At 48.1% G+C, this 20,617-nt stretch overlaps 1 protein-coding gene and 1 non-coding gene across 3 annotated transcripts; both read right to left on the reverse strand.

Moving 5' to 3' along the window:
- Nucleotides 1-442: 442 nt before the first annotated feature.
- PIANP (PILR alpha associated neural protein) lies at nt 443-7,072 on the reverse strand. 2 transcript variants are annotated; one of them, XM_069491025.1, is made up of 6 exons: nt 6,869-7,072; nt 4,700-4,759; nt 3,983-4,488; nt 3,127-3,208; nt 2,095-2,316; nt 443-1,737 (listed from the first exon to the last, which is right to left on the reverse strand). In XM_069491025.1, exons 2-6 carry the CDS (start codon nt 4,702-4,704, stop codon nt 1,716-1,718), a joined length of 837 nt encoding a protein of 278 aa, XP_069347126.1. In that variant the 5' UTR covers nt 4,705-4,759; nt 6,869-7,072; the 3' UTR covers nt 443-1,715. The 2 variants fall into 2 exon arrangements, with proteins under 2 accessions (XP_069347126.1, XP_069347125.1); XM_069491024.1 differs by lacking the exon at nt 6,869-7,072 and adding an exon at nt 6,421-6,683.
- A 6,559-nt stretch (nt 7,073-13,631) lies between these two features.
- On the reverse strand, nt 13,632-13,752 carry LOC138397766 (small nucleolar RNA SNORA67). The gene has a single exon (XR_011235875.1). It is a non-coding gene; the product is annotated as a small nucleolar RNA SNORA67 (small nucleolar RNA).
- Nucleotides 13,753-20,617: the final 6,865 nt, after the last annotated feature.

Raw genomic sequence — 20,617 nt, forward strand, 5'->3', positions numbered from 1 at the left:
GCGCTCGCTCTCATCTTTTTTCCATTGCTCCATTTTTCTCATTCCTTTCTCCCCTCATCCTCCATCTACCTTATCAGCTCGCTCTTTTTCCTTTTCCTGCTTGCTCCATTGCCTGTCCTTCTACATGATTTTCCCTTTTTTTCTGTCTCCTTTCTCACGGTCTCTCCTGACCCTCCCTGGCAAGGGACAAGTGAGCCCTGGTTCGAGTTCCAGTCTCTCTCTTGCACCGGCTGCTCCCTTCAGTTTCTCTTCCTCTTCCGACCCTTCCATTTTGTACCAAGTCAAAGCCCTGGTTGGTCCCCAGCTCCGGGTCAGGGCAGGCCAGGTGACATCTGGTTTGGAGGGCTTCCCCACTTCATCCTTCTTTTCCTCCCTACTGGCTGCCCATCCCTCTCCCTGTCTCCTCTCTCCAGGGGTCACAAGGCAGAACCAGGGACTCAAGTATCTTGCAAAGGCTTTATTTGAAAATTTTGAAACTTACATCCCACAAGAATTCAAGATTATCACCACAAGAAGAAGAAAGAGATAATACAAAAATATATATCACAGCATAGGAGCCAGGTAAGAGGAGAAGAAGGAAAGTGGAGAAACTGGTGAGAAGTAGGGAAGAACCTGAGGAGCAGGAAAGGGCAGGAGGCAAAAGGAGGGAGAGGAGAGGAGGAAGGAGGGAGGCAGGGAGGGACATGAGGGAGCCCAGGAAGGCGAGGGGTAGATTTGGAGGCAGAGCTCCCAATGGCCTTGAACCAGCTGGCTCCAGTCCCTGGCAGCCTAGGTGGAATTAGGGAGGCCCTAAGGGAGGCTTGGAAGTGGAGGACTGGCTCAGGGGCTCTAAATGCCAGAGAGTGACACACACAGACAGTAGGACAGACAAAACAAAAGGGACTTAGGAGGAAGGGAAGGACAAATGGGAGTCCCTTTCTCATTTAGTGCAGCAGGCGACGGCGACTCCCCAAAACCCATCTCTCAGACAACAGGATTTAGCAGTGGGAGGGGGGAGAAGTTTGGGGACTCACTATCCCTGTTCCCATGGGGGAGCCCTCAGGGTGATGCCAGCGCCCTTGGAGTGGGATGGGGGAGACAGGGAAACATGTGACATGGAATGGGATGGGACCGTGACAGATGAGGGCATGAGGAGCCCCCAGCTCACCTCCCACCCACCTCAGGGGCAGCATGCAGGGGCCACAGAAACTAGACCAGTGGATGTTCATGAGGCAGAGAGTGAGCACACCACAGGACACCACGACATTGGGCTGGGAAATGCACGTGAGAGGTGAAGTGTGCGAGGAACACTGACCACCGTGTGAGTGAGCTGAGCACGGAATGGGGAAGGGAGAGTGAAAATGTGAAACAAGAGGGAGAGGGTGAGAGAGCCACTGAGCAGAGAGATGTGGAAGTGGGGAGGGGTGCAGACCGGCCGTCCAGGATATGAGTGTGTGCAATGGCCTGTGAGGGTGGAGGTGAGTGTGCAAGGCTTTCGTGTGAGTGTGCAAGGGTGGGGATGGGGACTGAAGTCACAAATATGTGAGGCCCCCACCTATAGGAGGGCAAGCAGGTAGGATGGCCCGTGGGGCCAGTGAGTGTTCCAGGGTGGTGTGCAAGGGCAGGGGCCAGGAGCACCCTGGCCCGGCTCCCCACAGCTGCCCCACCCTCAGCGGGATGGGGGCTGTGCCAGCCCCTTGGCCTCCTGCTTGGCAGCACCCCAACACTGGGGGGCGTCACAGATTCACCAGGGGAATCCTGAGAGGAAGAGGGAAAGGGCACAGTCAGGAACCAAGGGGCAGGCCAGAATCCAGGGGAAGTCGAAGACAAAGAGGGGGTTGGAAGTTAACAGGGCAGAGCTGGTGTTAAGGGGCAGCAGAGAATAGGACGGAGATCTTGAGAGAGTGGGAGAAGGAAGGAACTCCTAGAGAGCTGGTCCAGCCCTCTTGGGAAGGCTTGGGACTAGGCTGAGAAGGAGAGCTGGGGGCTGTGAGATGGCCAAGCTGGCCTCCTCACCACCCACCCCGGGAGCACCCACCCAGGGAGCACCCACCCCAGCTCTGGGGACCTGTTGCCTTCCCTCCTCACCCCCCATCCCATTGTCCCTGCCCTCACCGGTTCAACTGGAAGGCTGGAGCCCCCTTGGGCTGGGGCATCCCAGGCCGGGGTCCCCCTCGGGGCTCCTCATGGTCAGGGGTGGGGGTAGGCGAGTCCCCGAAGGCCCCCAGCACAGTGACTCCGGCCGGGGACAGGTCTGTCAGTGGCTGCTGGCTCTCTTCCTGCCTCAGGGCACCTTGCTGCCCTGAGGGCCTGCGCCGCTTCTGGCTGCGGTCCCAGCTGGGGCACCAGAAGGAAAGAGGTTCTCTCACACACCCAAGTAGCCCCCCATTCTGGCATGTGGTGCTGGTCACCCCCCAGCTCCCCCAACATCCTACAGCAGAGAAACTGGCCACTAAGAGTTCCCTATACTAAGTGTCCTGGGGCTGTGTCACCATAAAACCATTTCCCCTACCCCCTGGGGGGTTTAGGAATCTAACCCATCCTCCCAGCCTGATCCAGATCCACAGAATTAGTGCCCGCTCCCCACCAACACATACAGTCCCCCCAAATCGCCTCTCCCCCATGCATGCCCAGAAAAGCCATTTGTCTCCTTGGCAGGCACCTGCCAGGTTTAGTTTTAGTTCAAAGTCAGCTAATGACCCGGACACCTGAGTCTCATGATTCTCTCAGTTAAGTGTGAAGGACCGAGTGATCCATTATTAAATGTGTGCAAAGAAAGCTCCAGATTTTCTCCCTCTCCTGCAGGCAGCTTTAAGAAGGGCCCCTGCAGACTGGGTCAGTTTTCTGTCTTGGAGGAAATGGGGACAAGGGATGCCCTCCCACCAAAGCTGCCAGTGCACATAAATAATTCCCCTTCCCTCCCATTATCCTTGCATTTCCCTGTGAGAAGGAATCTGCCCGGATTTCTCACTGTCCTCCCCCACCCAAATCCCTACTATTTTTTCCCAAGGTCTTATCTTCATCCACCATGTCCTACCCCAGCCCCAGCAACACTGCTGCCCTCACTGACCCGACCCCGCCCTGCTTCCAGCCTCCACTGTCAATGTTCAGCCCCCATCCACCAGCATCCTCCTCCCCCTAGCTTACCAGAACTTGAAGATGATGCCAGTGGCCACGAGAACAATGATGATGGAGATGGTAATTGTAACGTAGAGCTGGGGGTCCACACCTGATGGGGGTGGGGAGAAAGTTTTAGGGAGGCCTGAGGCCGTAAGAGCCAGGAGGGGGTCGGCTGTAGGGTCAGGAAGCTGGAGGAGCTTTGCCACGTGAAGCCACAGTGCCCAACTCTTTCTGCTTCTCTGGAGCCTCCCTCTTCTCATCACCAGCGTGCCTCCAAACTGTCAGCTCTTTTCCTCCACTCTCCCAAATGTGTTTCACCAAATCTTATATGTGCATGTGATGAGCATGTACATTGGATGAGCCTCCAAAATCAGAGAGAATCTCTCTGCATAGAAACTTCAGAGTGGAGATGTCCTCATCTCTGCCCTGGCCCAGCCCCAAACCACTGGCCCTGTCCCTCCATCAGCACTCCCTGGGCCAAGACGTCACCCTGGTAGTCCCCTTCATCCATGGTGTTCTGCCTGAGAGTATTCTGCCTGAATACCCTCACTCTGTTTTAAGGTCCAGCTCAAATGTCAGTTCTTGGAAAGTGTCCTCATTCCTAGGCAGAAGTAGTCTCTCACTTCTCACTTTTCCTAAAAACATGCTGTATATGCAGAGCATTTATTCCATTGACTCATCCTCAGGTGTTTACACATCTGTCTTCTCCAGCGGACCTGAACTCCTCAAGGGCTCAGACAGTGTCTCCATCTCTGTGTCCTGTGCCAGCACAGTGCCCAGTACGTTTGTTGAAGGAGCTAACAGACAAGGCCTCTAATTCTGCCCCTGGAGTCTTCACCCAGCCTCCCCACCCCTCACATCCCTACCAGCCTCTCCCACTCACCTTCCCCACGGCCCCCAAACAGGAACGGCCGCAGGGTGGCAGGTGCTTCTCCAAGGATGAGGCCATCTCCGTCACCCCGCATAGAGTCTGAGTTGGGGTGTGGGGTAGCGAGCCCATGGGGGGCTGCAAAGCCATAGTCCAGAAATCCAGGATTGGCAGAGTTGGGGTCCCCCCCATCCTCTCGAGACACTGTGGGGCCCCACACAATAGCCCAGGGGTACTGCGAGGAGGGTGGGCCCTCCTCAAAGCCTGATGGGGTGGCAGGGGGTGCAGTGCCTGGCAGGACTTGCCGACGAGATCTTGGGACCCGAGGGGATCTGCTTGGTGGCGGTGCCCGCTCCCACACGCACACATGACGTGGGGCTGAGGGGCCTCCCCGGGCACAGGGGGGGCGGGCTGGGGCTGGTGGGGTTCGAGGGGAGGAGGAGGAGCCCTGAGCCAGCAGTGGGAGGGGCAGCAACAGGAGTGGCCAGAGAGGGAGGAGGTGGGACAGCAGCAGAGCAGGCCTGCAAGAAGGGAGAGAAAGTGGATAAGATGCAGGCCCATGGTGGGCCCATGGTGGGGAGGGTGGGCTCACCCCAGAAATCCCAGCTGCCTCCCTCCAGGATTCTCTGTGAAAGCCCTCAGGAAGGCAGGCCCTGGATGGGCCTAGGAAGGAAAGGACCATGACCCCCCAGGAAAGTGGTCTCCAAGCTCCCTCTGCTGGACCAAACTTACCACATCCTTGACTCCACGTGAGAAGTCTTCCTCAGCTGTGACCCAGATTTTCAGCCTTTACTGGGGGAAAAGGGGGGTTGTCACACCCCAACCCTGCCCTGTGTACTTCCCCAGCTCATTCTTCCACCAACTCTAGCTCATCTCCCCTCCCAGGCTGCCCAGCTGACAGCCGTGCCGCTGCCACCCGGGATCCACTGCTTCTTAGCATCCTTCTGGGGAAAAACTCCCCGAGTGGTTTCCTGACCAGCCCCCAGCCTCATCTACAACTTCGCGGTCCATTACCTCCCGACCATAGGGGCTACTCTGGCTTCCCTGACTTCTCTGGCTTCCTTCCTTCTCACTTCCTCTACCCACAGCTCCAGGCTTTTCTTGGATCTTAATTTAGAGCCAAGAACCTTGTGATTCCTTGAGCACCTACTGCTAGGGAGGGAGTATGAAGGTAGGGGGAGGGAAAGGGAAGTCAATCAGAGTGAGAGTGTGTGTGTGTGCGTGTGTGTGTCTGCAGGGGACCCCACTTGCAGTGCCAGGCCTTTCTCTCCGGATTGGCCCCAGGAGCCTGCATCTTCAGGAGAAAGGGAGGAAGAGATGAAGGGACAGAAAGATAGAGACAGAGAAAGAGAGAGGTGGGTGGGAGAAAAACTACAGAATATAATTTCTGCTCTTAATGTTTAATCATCCAAATGCATAGGTGCCCTCTGAAGGGAGGTGGAGTTGAGAAGAAGCCACCCCCTCAAATGTAGCTCTCCTGGGTAAAGAATTCTGGGAGAATCTGGATGGTTGGTTTTGAAAGAGGAAGGGTATGTTCTCAGAGCTGAGGGTAGCAGAGCCAGGGGGGCCAGGCTTCCCAGGGGGAATGAGGAGATAGCACACCGTGACCTCTGGAATCAGGGTCTAAATCCGTACATTGAATACTCCCAGAGTATTCCAGAGGCATGAGCTAGGGAAGTCAGGGGAAGGGAATGGGGAAGTGGGCAGCAGGGAGAGATAGGAAGGGCCTGAAGGGCTGGGAGAGGGAAGGTTGGTTCAGAGGGAGGAGGAGGAGGATGGTGAATAGGCATCAGCCTGGAGCGCAGGGTGGGGAGAGCAGACAGTCCTGGAAAAGAGTGGCCCGGGAAGAGAGGAGAGAGGGGTACAGAAGGCCGCTGAAGGGGGAAAAGATAAGAGAAGAGGTCGGGGAGGAGAACTGAGAGGGTGAAGGGGTCACAGGTGCAGGGGGAGAAGAGGCAAGGGGCAGGAGGAGAAGGAAAGAGAGGTCCAGGCAGGACGGCCAAGTGGAGAGAGTGGAAGCGGAAGGGTGAAAGGGGGATGACGGGCAGGGATGGGGAGAAAGGAGCTGAGAAAGGAGAGAACATAATACCGAAGACAAAATGAGAAGGGACAGGAGCTGGGAGCCAGAGAACAGGGACGGCAAAGATGGAGGAGTTGGAAATTGTTTCTCGAAATGTAAAGGGCTATGGAGCTATGGAAAGAGATGGGGATGGGGGCACGGTGGGAAGAGGGGAGGGAGGGAGGGAGGAGAGTTAGAGCGAACCAGCGAAGCGGAGAAGGGCTCCCAGGGATGTCTGTGGCCAGCTGACTCCGGGACTCACTTGCCCCTCAGCCCAGCGCATCCCCTCACCTACGACCGGCGTCAACTCCAGCACCCTTTACCACCCCCTCCAGGAAGCCCGCAGTCCCCAGGCTGGCGCGCCACCCCCACCCTCTCCCCGCTCCTCACCGACCTGTTGTGCGCAGGAGACGAGCTGGGGGTGGGGCGGGAGCCTTGGCGTGTGGGAACCGGGCCCTACCGTCAGGGTTGCCCCCATCCCACCCACCCCACAGGCCCGCGCTCCCCGGCGAGAGCAAGGGGAAGCGAGGAAAAGGCGGTCGGCAAAGGGACTCCGAGGGAGGGAGCGCCGAGAGCGGACAGGGGACCCGAGGCAGGAGGATGCTCGCACCGCCCGCTGAGCCGAAGGCGGGATGGAGGCAGCGCGGGGACGGAGACTGCTGCACCCGGAGGCAGGCTGGAGTCGCGACCGCGGACGGATGGAGAGCACGCCGGGGAAGGAGTGCTTGGGGGCTGCAGCCCCGCTGGGGGCCGCGCCGGGAGGGGCGGGAGGCGAAGGGCGCGGAGTCGGGAAGGGCAGGGCCGGGCTCCCTCCGGGTGGGGCGCGGGGGTCCCTGTCTTACCTGCATGCCTGGCGCGGCGGCGCGACGACTGCGGGCGCTCGGGGCTGCGCGGGACTGGGGGGTCGCGGAAGCGGGCAGGGTGCGGGGCATGGTCGGCAGGTTTGGCCGGCAGCAGGGCGCTGGAGCCGGTGGGGGGCGGGCGCCCGGGGCGCGGGGCGGCGGCGGCGGGAGATGCTCTCGCCTCGGCTCCGCTCGGCTCGGCTCCGGCTGCGCTCGGCTCGGCAGGGCTCGGCGCGGCGGCTGGGACCGCTCGGTCTCCGCCTCTCCCCCTCCCGCCTGTAGGCCACGCACGGTTTAACCCTCCTGCTGCCACGCTGCAGGAGTCGCGCCCAGCTCTGTCCCAGGTGGAGGGCTGGAGAGGGTTGCGAGGGGAGAGCACCGCCCGGATCCCGGGTTCTGATGGCAAGCTTCCCCACCCCCTTCACCCCAGCTCCGGGGACACCCGTGGTCGCCCCAATCAGTTTCTGAAATTCTGAGTCATCCAGTGCTCTGAGTCTCCAACTCTGTCCTGTTTTCACACCCCCATCCCTACACACACACACACACACACGCATGGAAAGTGCTCGAGGTCAAGGCTGCAGGGCGAGGGGGTGAGGGGTGGAGGGAGGGAGAGAGGAAAAGAACACGCACCATCATTGAATTATCCCAAGGGCTTGGTCCCCGATTCCACTACTGGCCTGCTATAATGCATTCTCCCTGAAGCAACCCAAACGATCTTTAAAATAAGTGGCTCAGGTCCCAATTACTGGGCTTTTCCAAACTCTTTACTGTGACTTAAAAGACCTTCTATGACCTGGTCCCTAGGTAGTTCTCTGATTTCCTTTTCTAGAGATTTCTATGCCTCAGCACAGTGGACCTGATGGTCTATGTTCCTAGGAGACAAGTTTAACCTGCCTTAGGGCCTTTGCACTTGCTGCTCCCTCTATCTGGAATGCTTTTCCCTGACTTTTCACAATGACTCACTCTTGTCATTCCAGTCTTACTTAGACCCAGTGTCTTCTGGGAGGCCTTCCTTGATCTCTTTATCAAAACTAGCCTTCCCTGCCCCTACTCCCACAACCTCCCACCCCATCCCTCTCTATCACATTACCGTTTTTCTTCATTGCTCTTCTAGGACATCACACTCTCCTAGTTTCCCTCCAACCTCACTAGCTATTCTTTCTTAGTCCTCCTCAGCTGACCTCTAAATATTGGAGCCTCCTCGGGCTTAGTCCTTGGCCCTCCTCTCTTTCCACATTCTCTGTCCAGTGATCTCATCCAGTCCCAGGGTTTAAATACTATGTAAATGTCAGTGAGTCCTAAATTTATATCCAAAGCACCAGACTCATTTATCCAACAGCCTACTTGACATCTCCACTTGGGTGTCTAATAGCCATGCAAAGCTAATGTGACTAAAATAGATGTCTGAATCCCCCACCCCCAATCCATTTCTCTCCCAGTGTTCCCCATTCTGGGACATGACAACTCCTAGTTCTTCAGGCTAAAAACCTAGGAAACATCCTCCCTTTCCTTCCCCCACCCCATACTGATTCCTTCCCTATATCTAATTCACGAACAAGTCTCATGGGCTCTGAATCCAAAATATATCCTGACTCCATCTACTTCTCTCCACCTTTATTGTTATAGTCCTGGTCCAAGCCATCATCTGTCATCCAGAATATTACAATAGCTTCCCAGCTGGTCCCTTTCTTCCACCCCTGCCCTTCACAATATCAGTAATATTTTAAAAATCTAAATCATATCATGCTCTTCCCTGCTTAAAATGTTCAAGTAGTTTTTCATTATACTTGGAATAAATCTGAACTCCTTGTAAGAAGGAGCCACCAACTTTTACTTCCCTTCATACACAGTGTTCCTGCCAGATCAGATTTCTTGGTGCACTAGAACATCAGAAATCCTTCTCTTAGCCTCCCTGCACTTTTAATTCCCTCTTCCTGGAATGCTTTGCCACTCCTCCTCCCATCTTCACCTGGTCGGTTCCTTCTTCTCTGCTCAAAATCTAAAGTGGCCACCACACTATTTCATCACTATGTCTCATTATCTGTCCAACTCATCAATTTCTGAAATGATCTTATATTTGTTTACTGTTTATTGTCTGCCCCCCTCCTGCCCCCACATACATGAGAGAGCAAATATCTCATTTGTCTTTTTCACCCTGCATCCCAACTCCTACTGCAGTGTCTTGGCACATAGTAGATGCTCAATATTTACTGCTCAGTGAACTCCTGGGACCCCTGCCCACTCTGAGTTCTTTTCACTCTCTCCTCTGCTGTCCTCCTGCCTTTCCTCTCTATCTGCCCACCCTCCCTGATCTCTGCCCTGTGCTCAGTGCTTCAGGTTCTCTGCTGACATCCGCACCCCTCCAGACTCTCCCCCTTCATCACTGCATTATTACTATCATTAGCCTGGTGTTCCCGCCTCCCGGAAGGAAGCCTGCTGCTCTGACCAGCATCTGCAACTGCTGCCCTCCTGCTTGCCTGTCCCTGACAGCCCTTCATTCGAGGTCAGAACAGCAGTGTGTGAACCATCTTCCTAGTGTCTCCCAGTGGCAGGGGAAAGACAGTGCACATTGGATGTGAACGGGGCCATGTGAGGCAAGGCGGGCAACTTGTGCCATGTCCTGAGTCCCAAGAGCCCCAGGGCATCCTGAGGATATGCTGTAAGTGAGCTCATTGTGGGGCTGGTGCGGATCGAATTTATCAAGTGAATATTCACTATTAGTGTAAGTGCTTTTTACATGAAGGACTTTGGGTCAGTATCAGTTATTTCTATTATTCTTTTTTTTTTTTTTTTTTTTTTTTTTTTGTTGAGACAGAGTCTCACTTTGTTGCCCAGGCTAGAGTGAGTGCCGTGGCGTCAGCTTAGCTCACAGCAACCTCAGACTCCTCGGCTTAAGCGATCCTACTGCCTCAGCCTCCCGAGTAGCTGGGACTACAGGCATGCGCCACTATGCCCGGCTAATTTTTTTTTTCTATATAGATTTTTAGTTGTCCATATAATGTCTTTCTATTTTTAGTAGAGACGGGGTCTCGCTCAGGCTGGTCTCGAACTCCTGACCTTGAGCAATCCACCCGCCTCGGCCTCCCAGAGTGCTAGGATTACAGGCGTGAGCCACCGCGCCCGGCCTATTATTCTTGATTCATTTGTTTTTTCAGCAAATAATTTTGGAACATCCACTTCGTGTTGGGTGCTGTGCCATGGCTGGAGATACAGGGAAGAGCAAGAATGAAGTCACCACTGTCTTCATGGAGCCTACCATCTAGTGAGGGGGACAATAAAATACAAAGTGATAGGCCTGGCACGGTGGCTTATGCCTATAACGTAGCACTCTGGGAAGCTAAGGCGGGTGGATCCTTTGAGCTCAGGAGTTCGAGATCAGCCTCAGCAAGAGTGAGACCCTGTCTCTACTAAAAGTAGAAAGAAATTATCTGGACAACTAAAAATATATAGAAAAAGTTATCCAGGCATGGTGGCGCATGCCTGTAGTCCCAGCTACCATGGAGGCTGAGGCAGAAGGATTGCTTGAGCCCAGGAATTTGAGGTTGCTGTGAGCTAGGCTGATGCCACGGCACTCTAGTCTGGGCAACAGAGTGAGACTCTGTCTCAAAAAAAAAAAAAAAAAAAAAAGATACAAAGTGATAAATGTGTCTTGAGATGAATTTGAGGACCTTCCCACACTCCAGACTCCATAAATTCTTGCCCTGTTTCTGGCTGTGTTGGTATCTCTATCACTATCTCTGGGCTCATTTAGGGTTCCCAGAATTTGTCAGGGTAAATTTCAGTCTGTTTTCTGCTCAGTGTCTTTCTGAACTGTACTTTCTCTCAGCTGCTGATCTTGCTTGCTGCTTTTTTTTTTTTTTTTGCTTTTTTTTTTTCTTTTTCTTTTCTTTTTTTTTTGAGACAGGATGCAGTGGCAGGATCATAGCTCACTGCAGCCTTGGACTCTTGGCCTCAAGCAATCCTCCTACCTTGGCCTCCCATAGTGCTGAGATTCTGAGAAAATAGAAGCACGCAGAAGAAAAATTCCTCACTCACAGCCTCACATCCCAGCCCCATTGCTGCTCCTGTGAGGGATCCCAGACCTTGTCTCCCACCCCAAAGTCATCACTCCAGCATCTGTCCCTCCCTCTCCTGCAGCAGCACTCTCCTGCTGTCTGCTTGATCATTACCAGCAATGTGCAAGCATGCTGTCATTTCTCCCAGCCTAAAACAGGTCCTTCTCAGCTGTGTGTTTGCCCCCAGCCTCTGCCATTCTCTGCTCCCCTCACAGCAAAGCTTTCTCAGACGATGGTCTCTATTCACTGTCTCCTCCACTTCTCCTCCCATTCCTTCTCTTCTCTTTCATCAACTTAAATCTAACTTTTTAATTTTTGTGAATCACTGTGGGGAGCCCGCAATTCACCATTTTGAATTGGTAATACATTCATATGCTCAAAACAATGCTTTAAATATGTTAGAAAGATTTCAAGTGAAAGTTCTCATTCTCACCCCTGTCCCTCATCATTCCAATTCCCATCTCTGCCCCCAATGTGACTAATTTCTGTATTCTTCCGGAACTTCTTTATGCATATACAAGCAAATAGCAATATAAATTCTTATTCCCCTATGTATTTTACATAAAATTTGCATATCATATACACTTTCTTTCTTTGTCTTTCCTGTTTTACTTGACAATGGATCTCTGAGATCTTCCCAGATCAATGAATAGAGAGCTTCCCGTCTTTTCCCCCAGCTGTGCTGTATTGTGAGGTATGGATGTACTCTCAGTCTCCCTTGAGCCCATTCCCAGGAGGCTTCTGCCCAAACTACCCTACTGAAACTCCTGTTAAGGTTACCTGCAACCTCTGTGTTTCCAAATCCAAAGTTCAATTATCGGTGTCATTTTACTTGGTGATTAGGAGCCCTTCATACAGCTGATCATGTCCCCTTCTAGAAACACTTCCTTTCCCTGACTTTTAAGACACTACACTGGCCGGGCGTGGTGGCTCATGCTAGGATTACAGGATTCCTAGCACTCTGGGAGGCTGAGGCGGGAGGATTGCTTGAGCTCAGGAGTTTGAGACCAGCCTGAGCAAGAGCGAGACCCCGTCTCTGCTAAAAATAGAAAGAAGTTACATAGACAACTAAAAATATATATAGAAAAAATTAGCTGGGCATGGTGGCACATGCCTGTAGTCCCAGCTACTTGGGACGCTGAGGCAGGAGGATTGCTTGAGCCCAGGAGTTTGAGGTTCCTGTGAGCGAGGCTGATGCCACGGCACTCTAGCTTGGGCAACAGAGTGAGACTCTGTCACAAAAAAAAAAAAAAAAAAAAAAAAGAAGGACACTACACTGTCCTGGTTTCCTCCTACCACATTGGCTCCTCCTCAGCCTCCTTTGCTAGTTCGTTCTGGGCTCCCCAACAGCTATGTCTCACTCTCTCCTCTGTCTGTGGTGGTCACTCCCCACGGAATCTCCTTCTGTCTCTGGTCTTTAAAGATCATTGTTTCAGGATGGGCACAGTGGCTCACTCCTATAATCCCAGCAATTTGAGAGGCCGAGGCAGGAGGATCACTTGAGGCTAGAAGTTCAACACCAGCCTGGGCAACATAGCGAGACCTCATCTCTATAAAAAAAATTTTTTTTAATTAGCCCATTGCAGTGGCGACCGGTAGTCCCAGCTACTCAAGAGGCTGAGGTGGGAGGATCACCTGAGCCCAGGAGTTTGAGGCTTCAGTGAGCTATGATCCTGCTGCTGCACTCCAGCCTGGGCAGCAGAGCACAGACCAAGACCCTATTTCTAAAACAAAAATAAAAATTAAAAAAATCAATTTTTTTCTGATGACTCCCAAATTTTTATCTCCATCCCTGTCCCTTCCCTTCTTCCAGACTTGTCCATCCGACTACAAAATTGGCACTCTTTGAGCACTTCCTCTCCCAGTAAATGGCATCTCCAGTCTTCCAGCTGATCAGGGCAAAAACCTTGGAGTCATTCATTTTTTCTTTTAAATTTCTCTATAGCTGTCTAGTATTTTCTTTTGCTGTATGTAACTTTATTTTATATATATGCATATATAAACAAAATATTTTTATTGCTGTAAAATACACATAACAAAATCTTAACTGATTTTAAGTGAACAGTTCAGTGATATTAAATACATTCACTCTAGCCCAGGTGACTAAAATAAACAAATACATAGAATAAATAAATAAATTCATAATGTAAAACCATCACGACCATTCATCTTGTAACTTTTTTCATCTTGTTAAACTGAAACTCTGTGCTTACTAAACAGTAACCCCCCAGTCCCCTCTCCCCTGCCGACCCCCACCCTACTATCTGTTTCTATGACTTTGACTACTCTAAGTACCTGACATATTTATCATTTGACACACAAGTTACAATATATATGTTAGTTATAAAGGAATTAATTCCAATCGAAATCCTGTGGAACTTGACAAGTTGATTTTCAAATACAGCAGGTGCTAAGAAGTGGCAAGATACTCCTGAAGAAGAGTATACTGGCAAGGTGCTGATTGCTATAGGAGACAGCTAGCATAGTTTTAAAGCTATAGAATTTAAGAAGGGGTGTTATTGGTGCAAGTGCAATAGGAAAATAAAATTAAGCCTGTGAACCCACCACCTCACCCAAGAACTAGTCCTCCCATCCCTCTGCCTCCTCCTTATAACCACTATGCCATCAATTTTTTAAATTATTCTGTTGTTTATCAAATATAATTTTCTCACAAATTAATATGACTCATTCACTATTTTTTTTTTTATACATGCAGGCAGCCAAGGGAAGGCAAAGGAAATGAGCATCCCCTATCCTCTGAAGACCTTAGGCACGCCTGATTTTATTCCAAGTTGCTACTTTCCTCACTCACTATTATACTTCCAGGACTTATCCATATTGTTGCATGTAGCTGGAGTTCATATGCTTCCACTGGAATATAATGTGCCACTGTGTGAATGCACCAAATATATCATAATTTGCCTTTTCTGTTGATGGGTTTATGAACTATTTCCTTTTATTTCTTTTTTCTTTTCTTTTTCTTTTTTTTTTTTTTTTTTTTACTATTATAACTATTGTTGCTGTGAACAATATTGTATTTGTCTTCTGTTTATGTGCAAGAGTTTCTCTAGGGCATATACCTAGGAGTGAGACTACTAGGTTGGGAGGTATAAGAATAATCATCTTTGGGCCCAGCACGGTGGCTCATACCTATAATCCCAACACTTTGGAAGGCCGAGGTGGGAGGATCACTTGAGCCCAGGAGTTCGAGGATACAGTGAGATATGATCACACCACGCGCCACTGTATTCCAGCCTGGGTGACAGAGTGAGACCCTGTCTATAAAAAAAAAGAAAAGAAAAAGAAAATGGATAATTATCTTTGAGAGAGAATGCCAAATAGTTTTCTTTCTTTCTTTCTTTTTTTTTTTTGAGACAGAGTCTCACTCTGTTGCCTGGGCTAGAGTGCCGTGGTGTCAGCCTCGTTCACAGCAACCTCAGACTCCTGGGCTCAAGCAATCCTCCTGCCTCAGCCTCCCGAGTAGCTGGGACTACAGGCATGCGCCACCATGCCTGGCTAATTTTTTCTATTTTTAGTTCTTTGGCTAATTTCTTTCTATTTTTAGTAGAGACGGGGTCTCGCTCTTGCTCAGGCTGGTCTTGAACTCCTGAGCTCAAGCAATCCTCCCGCCTCGGCCTCCCAGAGTGTTAGGATTACAGGAATGAGCCACCTCGCCCGGCCCAAATAGTTTTCAATTTACTCTCCTACAGTCAATACATTCGTCTACATTCTCTCCAATACTTGCATTTTTAGACTTCTTAATTTTTGCTAATCTAGTAGATATACAGTAGTATCTCATTGTGATTTTATTTGGCATTTCTGTAATTACTAATGCAGTTGAACATCTTTTAATATATTTGTTAGTCTTTTGAATTTCCTCTTTGGGGAAATGCTTGATCATTTGGGTGGCTTGTGTTTTTCTTATTGATTTGTAGTTCTTTACATAGTCTGGATACTAATCTTTTGCCAGTTAAATATGTTGCAAATATCTGCTCTTTTGTGAAGATATCTGTGACCTTCGTTTCATTTTTTTCATGATATATTTTAATTATTAGAAGTTCTTAATTTTAATATGGGCATAATTATCAACTCTTCATTTTATGATTATATTTTTTGTATCTTGTATTTAAAAAATCACTTTCTACCCTCCTAGTCAGAAAATATTTTCTTATACAGCCTTCAAAAGATTTTAAACTTTTTTTTTTTTTTTTTTTGAGACAGAGTCTCACTCTGTTGCCCAGGCTAGAGTGAGTGCCGTGGCGTCAGCCTAGCTCACAGCAACCTCAAACTCCTGAGCTCAAGCGATCCTCCTGTCTCAGCCTCCCGAGTAGCTGGGACTACAGGCATGCGCCACCATGCCCGGCTAATTTTTTCTATATATATTTTTAGCTGTCCATATAATTTCTTTCTATTTTTAGTAGAGATGGGGTCTCGCTCTTGCTCAGGCTGGTCTCGAACTCCTGAGCTCAAACGATCCGCCCACCTCGGCCTCCCAGAGTGCTAGGATTACAGGCGTGAGCCACCACGCCCGGCCAAGATTTTAAACTTTTGCTCTTTATTCTTAAGTCCTAAGTCCACCTAGAATTGATTTATGTGTATGGTCTGTTATTAAAGGATCTATTTTTCTTTTTTTTTTTTTTTTTTGAGACAGAGTCTCACTATGTTGCCCGGGCTAGAGTGCCATGGCGTCAGCCTAGCTCACACCAACCTCAAACTCCTGGGCTCAAGCAATCCTCCTGCCTCAGCCTCCCGAGTAGCTGGGACTACAGGCATGCACCACCATGCCCGGCTAATTTTTTCTATATATATTTTTAGTTGTCCAGATAATTTCTTTCTATTTTTTTTAGTAGAGACGAGGTCTTGCTCTTGCTCAGGCTGGTCTTGAACTCCTGAGCTCAAAGGATCTGCCGGCCTTGGCCTCCCAGAGTGCTAGGATTACAGGTGTGAGCCACCATGCCCGGCCGCTTTTTCTTTTCTTTTCTTTTTTTTTTTTTTAGAGACAAGGTCTTGCTGTGTTGCCCACGCTCCACTCAAACTCCTGGTCTCAAGTGATCCTCTTGCCTCAGCCTCCTCAGTAGCCGAGACCTATTTTTCATTTTTTTTAATATGGAAAATCAATTATCCCAGCCCCCTTTATTAACTAGTCTCTTCTTTCTGCCTGTTATATATATCAAAGTTCCATATATGCATGCTTCTGTTTCTGAACACTCTGTTTCACTGGTTGACTTTTAAAAACTTGCACCAGTAATACACTTTCTTAAATTTTATAGCTTTAAAATAAAGCTATTAATAGATATCTCCTATAGCAATCACCACCTTGCCAATATACTCTTCTTCAGCAGTATCTTGCCACTTCTTGGCTCTTGCTCTATTTGAGAATCTATGTGTCACATTCCACAGGATTTTGATTGGAATTGCATTGAATCTCAAGTCCAATTTGAGGCAAACTGATAACTTTTTTTTTTTTTTTTTTTTTTTGAGACAGAGTCTCACTCTGTTGCCCGGGCTAGAGTGCCGTGGCATCGGCCTAGCTCACAGCAACCTCAAACTCCTGGACTCAAGCAATACTTCTGCCTCAGTCTCCCAGGTATCTGGGACTACAGGCATGCGCCACCATGCCTGGCTAATTGTTTCTATATATTTTTAGTTGTCCAGATAATTTATTTCTATTTTTTTGGTAGAGACAGAGTCTCGCTCTTGCTGAGGCTGATCTCGAACTCCTGAGCTCAAAGGATCCACCCACCTTGGCCTCCCAGAGTGCTAGGATTACAGTCATGAGCCACCACGCCCGGCCTGATAACTGTTTTATATCAAAACATCCTATCATGCATTTGGGATAGCTCTCCATTTATTTAGATCTTTAATGTCTTTCAGTGAAGTTTTATATAATGATTTTCTGTGTACAGATAATGCAGGTCTTATGTTTTATTTGTTTCTAGGTTCTATAAAGTTTTTCAGAGACATGGTCTTGCTTTGTCAGCCAGGCTGGTGCAGTGACATGATCATAGCTTACTGCAGCCTCTAATTGCTGGGCTCAAACGATTGTCCTGCCTCAGACTCCCCAAATGCTGGGATTATAGGCATGAGGCACGGCACCTGGCCTCAAATGATATTTTTTAAGGTCACATCTTCAAAGTGTTTTTTGCTGGCATATAGAAGTGTAATTGATTTGCAGCATTGATTTTAGAGCTAATAACCTTGATAAGCTCTCTCTTCTGTATAATAATTTTTCTATAGACTTTTCTGAATTTTGTACAAAGGAAATCATGTCATCTGCACATGATGGCAGTATGCTCTCTTCTTTCTAGTGCTAGCCCTTTAATTTCCTTTTCTTGTGCTAGCCAGGACCTTTGGTATAATGTTGAATACAAGCAGCATTAGCTGGCATCTTTGTTTTGTTCCTGGTTTTAAAGTAAACACTTCCAATGTTTTCCAAGTGAGAATGGTGTTTGCTGTAGTGTTTTTTTAAATAACTTAAAAAAAAAAATTATCTCGTCTAAAATGTCAGGGTAACTTTTACAAGTTAAGGAAGACCACTTCCATTCCTAGTTTGCTAAGAGTTTGTCATGTGTAAGTGTTGAATTAAATGCTTCTTAAAGCCGATTTTATGATAAAATATATCACACAAAAAGAGAAGTCCAACAAAGCATAAAATATAATGAATACTTATAGAGGAATACTTACAAAGACAATAACCACCATCCAGGCCAAATCAAAGAGCTTTGCCAGTACTCTAAACGGACCTGTGTGTCCCTGCCTAATCATACACCACTCCCTCCTCACCAGAGTTAAGTAGTACTCCGACTTCTATGGCAGTCACTTCCTTTCTTTTCTTTGTCTCTTTCTTTCTTTAATTAATTAATTTATTTATTGAGACAGAGTCTTGCTTTGTCACCCCAGGCTAGAGTGCAGTGGCATAATCATAGCTCACAGCAACCTCAAACTCCTGGGCTCATGTGATCCTCCTGCCTCAGCCTCTCAGAATGCTAGGATTACAGCGTGAGGCACCAGGCGAGGCCTCATTATGGCTTTAATTTGCATTTCTCTGACTACTAATGAGGTTGAGCATGTTTTCATAAGTTTATTGATCTTATGGACTTCCTTTTTTGTGAAGTGTTAGTTCAAATCTCTAGTTCGCATTTATAATTTTTATTGTTAAGGCTTTTGTTTTGGCCAGGAGTGGTGGCTCATGCCTGTAATCCTAGCATTTTGGGAGGCCGAGGTGGGAGGATTGCTTGAGGTCGGGAGTTCAAGACCAGCCTGCACAAGAGCAAGACCCCATCTGTACAAAAAATAGAAAAAATTAGCTGGACACAGTGGCACACACCTATAGTACCAGCTATTTGGGAGACTACAGGAGAACTGAGCCCAGGAGTTTGAGGTTGCAGTGAGCTTTGATGATGCCACTGCACTCTAGCAAGGGCAACAGAGCGAGACCCTGCCTCAAAAAAAAAAAAATGTTTTGAAAAAAATTGATTTGTAGTTCTTTATATATCCTGGACACATCCTTTGTCAGTTATATGTGTTACAAATACTTCCTTCCATTCTGTGGCTTGTATTTTGATGAACAGATGTTGTCAAATTTATGAAGCTTTTCCTTTACAGTTAATGTATTTGAGTCTTAAGAAATATTTCCCAGCCGGGCACGGTAAGCCACACCTGTAATCCCAACACTTTGAGAGGCAGAGGTGGAAGGGTCACTTGAGGCCAGGAGTTTGAGATCACCCAAGTGGTCCTCCTGCCTTGGCCTCCCAAAGAGCTGGGATTCTAGGCATGAGCCATTGCACCCAGTGGTTCTATATATGTGTGACTCAGTTTCTGGGCTGTGTATTATGTTCCAGTGGTCAATTTATCTATCTTTGTGTCAATACTATACCATTTTTATGGCTTTGTAATTATGTTCTGATATCTGGTAAAGCAAGTCTTTCTACCTTATTAATCTTTAAGAGGCTATTCATGGCCTTTTGCACTTCCATGTAAATTTTAGAATCAGTTTATCAGTTCCATACGCTCACAAAAAAACTTGGTATTTTGACTAGGATTATACTGAATCTATAAATCACTTTAGGGAGAATTGACTTCCTCATGATAGTGAGTCTTCTAATCTATAAATGTAATATATCTCTCCATTTATGTTAGGTCTTCTTCAGTGTCTCACAATAAATTATAATTCATTGCATGCAGATCTTACACATATTTTATTACATTTATACCTTGATATTTGATATTTTACATACTACTGCAAGTAATAACTTTTAAAATTATTTCTCACTTAATTGTTTGTTGCTCATATATAGACATATAATTGATTTTTGTATATTTTTATCTAGCAACCTTATTAAACCCTTATTCTAATTATTTGTAGATTCTTTTAAATTTTTTACATATGCAATCATATTTTCTGTGCATGGTAACAGCTTTGTTTCTTTTTTTTATTTGATCCTTTTACCTTTTTTTCCTCCTTGTCTTACTGCTGTGGCTAGGATCCTCATTATATGCCTGAAGAGAAGGTCAGGCACAGTGAATCACACCTGTAATCCCAGCCACTCAGGAAGCTGAGACGGGAGGATCACTTGAACTCAGGAGTTTGAGGCTGCAGTGAGCTATGATCTCGCCAGTGAGTAGCCACTGTACTCCAGCCTGGACAACATAGAGACCCTGTCTCTTAAAAAAAAAGTTAGAAACTAACTACTTCTCCTCACATCCAGTGCCACCACTGTGGTCCAAGTCACCACCATCTCTCGCCTGCATCATTGCAGTAGCCTTCTAATTGGTCTTGTTGCTTCTGCCCATGCAGCCATCATGATATTTTAAACACATGGATCAGATCATGTCACTCCTCTGCTCAAATCTTCCATTGGCTGTCCATCCCACTCAGAACAAGAACCAAAGTTCTGACAATGGCCCACAGGCCTGACATGATCTGACCACCCTGTTCTCTCTGACCTTGTCCCTGCTTTCTCTCTCCTCGCTCACTATGCTCCAGCCACACAGGACCTCTTGCTTCTCCTCAAACACATCCAGTATGTCCCTTGTCACAGGGCCTTTGTACTGGTAGTTTGCTCTGCCTGGAACACTTCCCCTACAGAAATCCATATGATTTGCTCTAATGTCACCTTATCAGAAAGACCTTTTCTTAGTACCTACATAAAACAACAAATGTCTCCTGCATTCCCCATCCCCTTGCCTTGTTTTTGTTTGTCTTCGTATGTATCACCTTGTGACTATTTATTTACTTACGATCCAAGTCCCACCACAAGAATATAAATACCAAGAGGGCAGGGATTTTGCCTATTTGCCCAGGAGCTAGAATAATTTCTGGCAATAAGCGGGGATTAATATATATCTTTTGAATCAATGATGAATATTTTATTATGTATCTGACTTTTTGGATATCAGTCAACTTTTCTAGCTTTATTTCAGTGCATCTTGTTTTCTATCATTAGCATTAAAAAACACAGCACTTGGCACATGACCTTGTATATAACTTCCATGCAGTAACAAATGAATGAATGAATGTTACATCCAGAGCTTTGCTTAAGTTTACTTAGCTCCCATCCTCCTCTTGGAGACTTTTATTTTCTTCCCACTGTCTCCATTTCTACTCCTTTCTCTTATCTTTCTCTCGTCTCTTCCTCCTCCTCTTCTCTCCCTTTCTCTCTCTAATCCCACTTCTTTAGTCTATTTCCTCTCC

The sequence above is a fragment of the Eulemur rufifrons genome, chromosome 16 (assembly GCF_041146395.1).
Source record: "Eulemur rufifrons isolate Redbay chromosome 16, OSU_ERuf_1, whole genome shotgun sequence".
Taxonomy (NCBI): Eukaryota; Metazoa; Chordata; class Mammalia; order Primates; family Lemuridae; genus Eulemur; species Eulemur rufifrons.

What these genes read in the sequence shown, in the direction of transcription:
- PIANP (XM_069491025.1), bottom strand. An exon ending in GTTTGGGGGCCGTGGGGAAG is followed by an intron (nt 3,209 to 3,982) that starts GTGAGTGGGAGA and finishes CACCCCCATCAG; the next exon opens with GTGTGGACCCCCAGCTCTAC. An exon ending in CCAGCCTTCCAGTTGAACCG is followed by an intron (nt 1,738 to 2,094) that starts GTGAGGGCAGGG and finishes TCTTCCTCTCAG; the next exon opens with GATTCCCCTGGTGAATCTGT.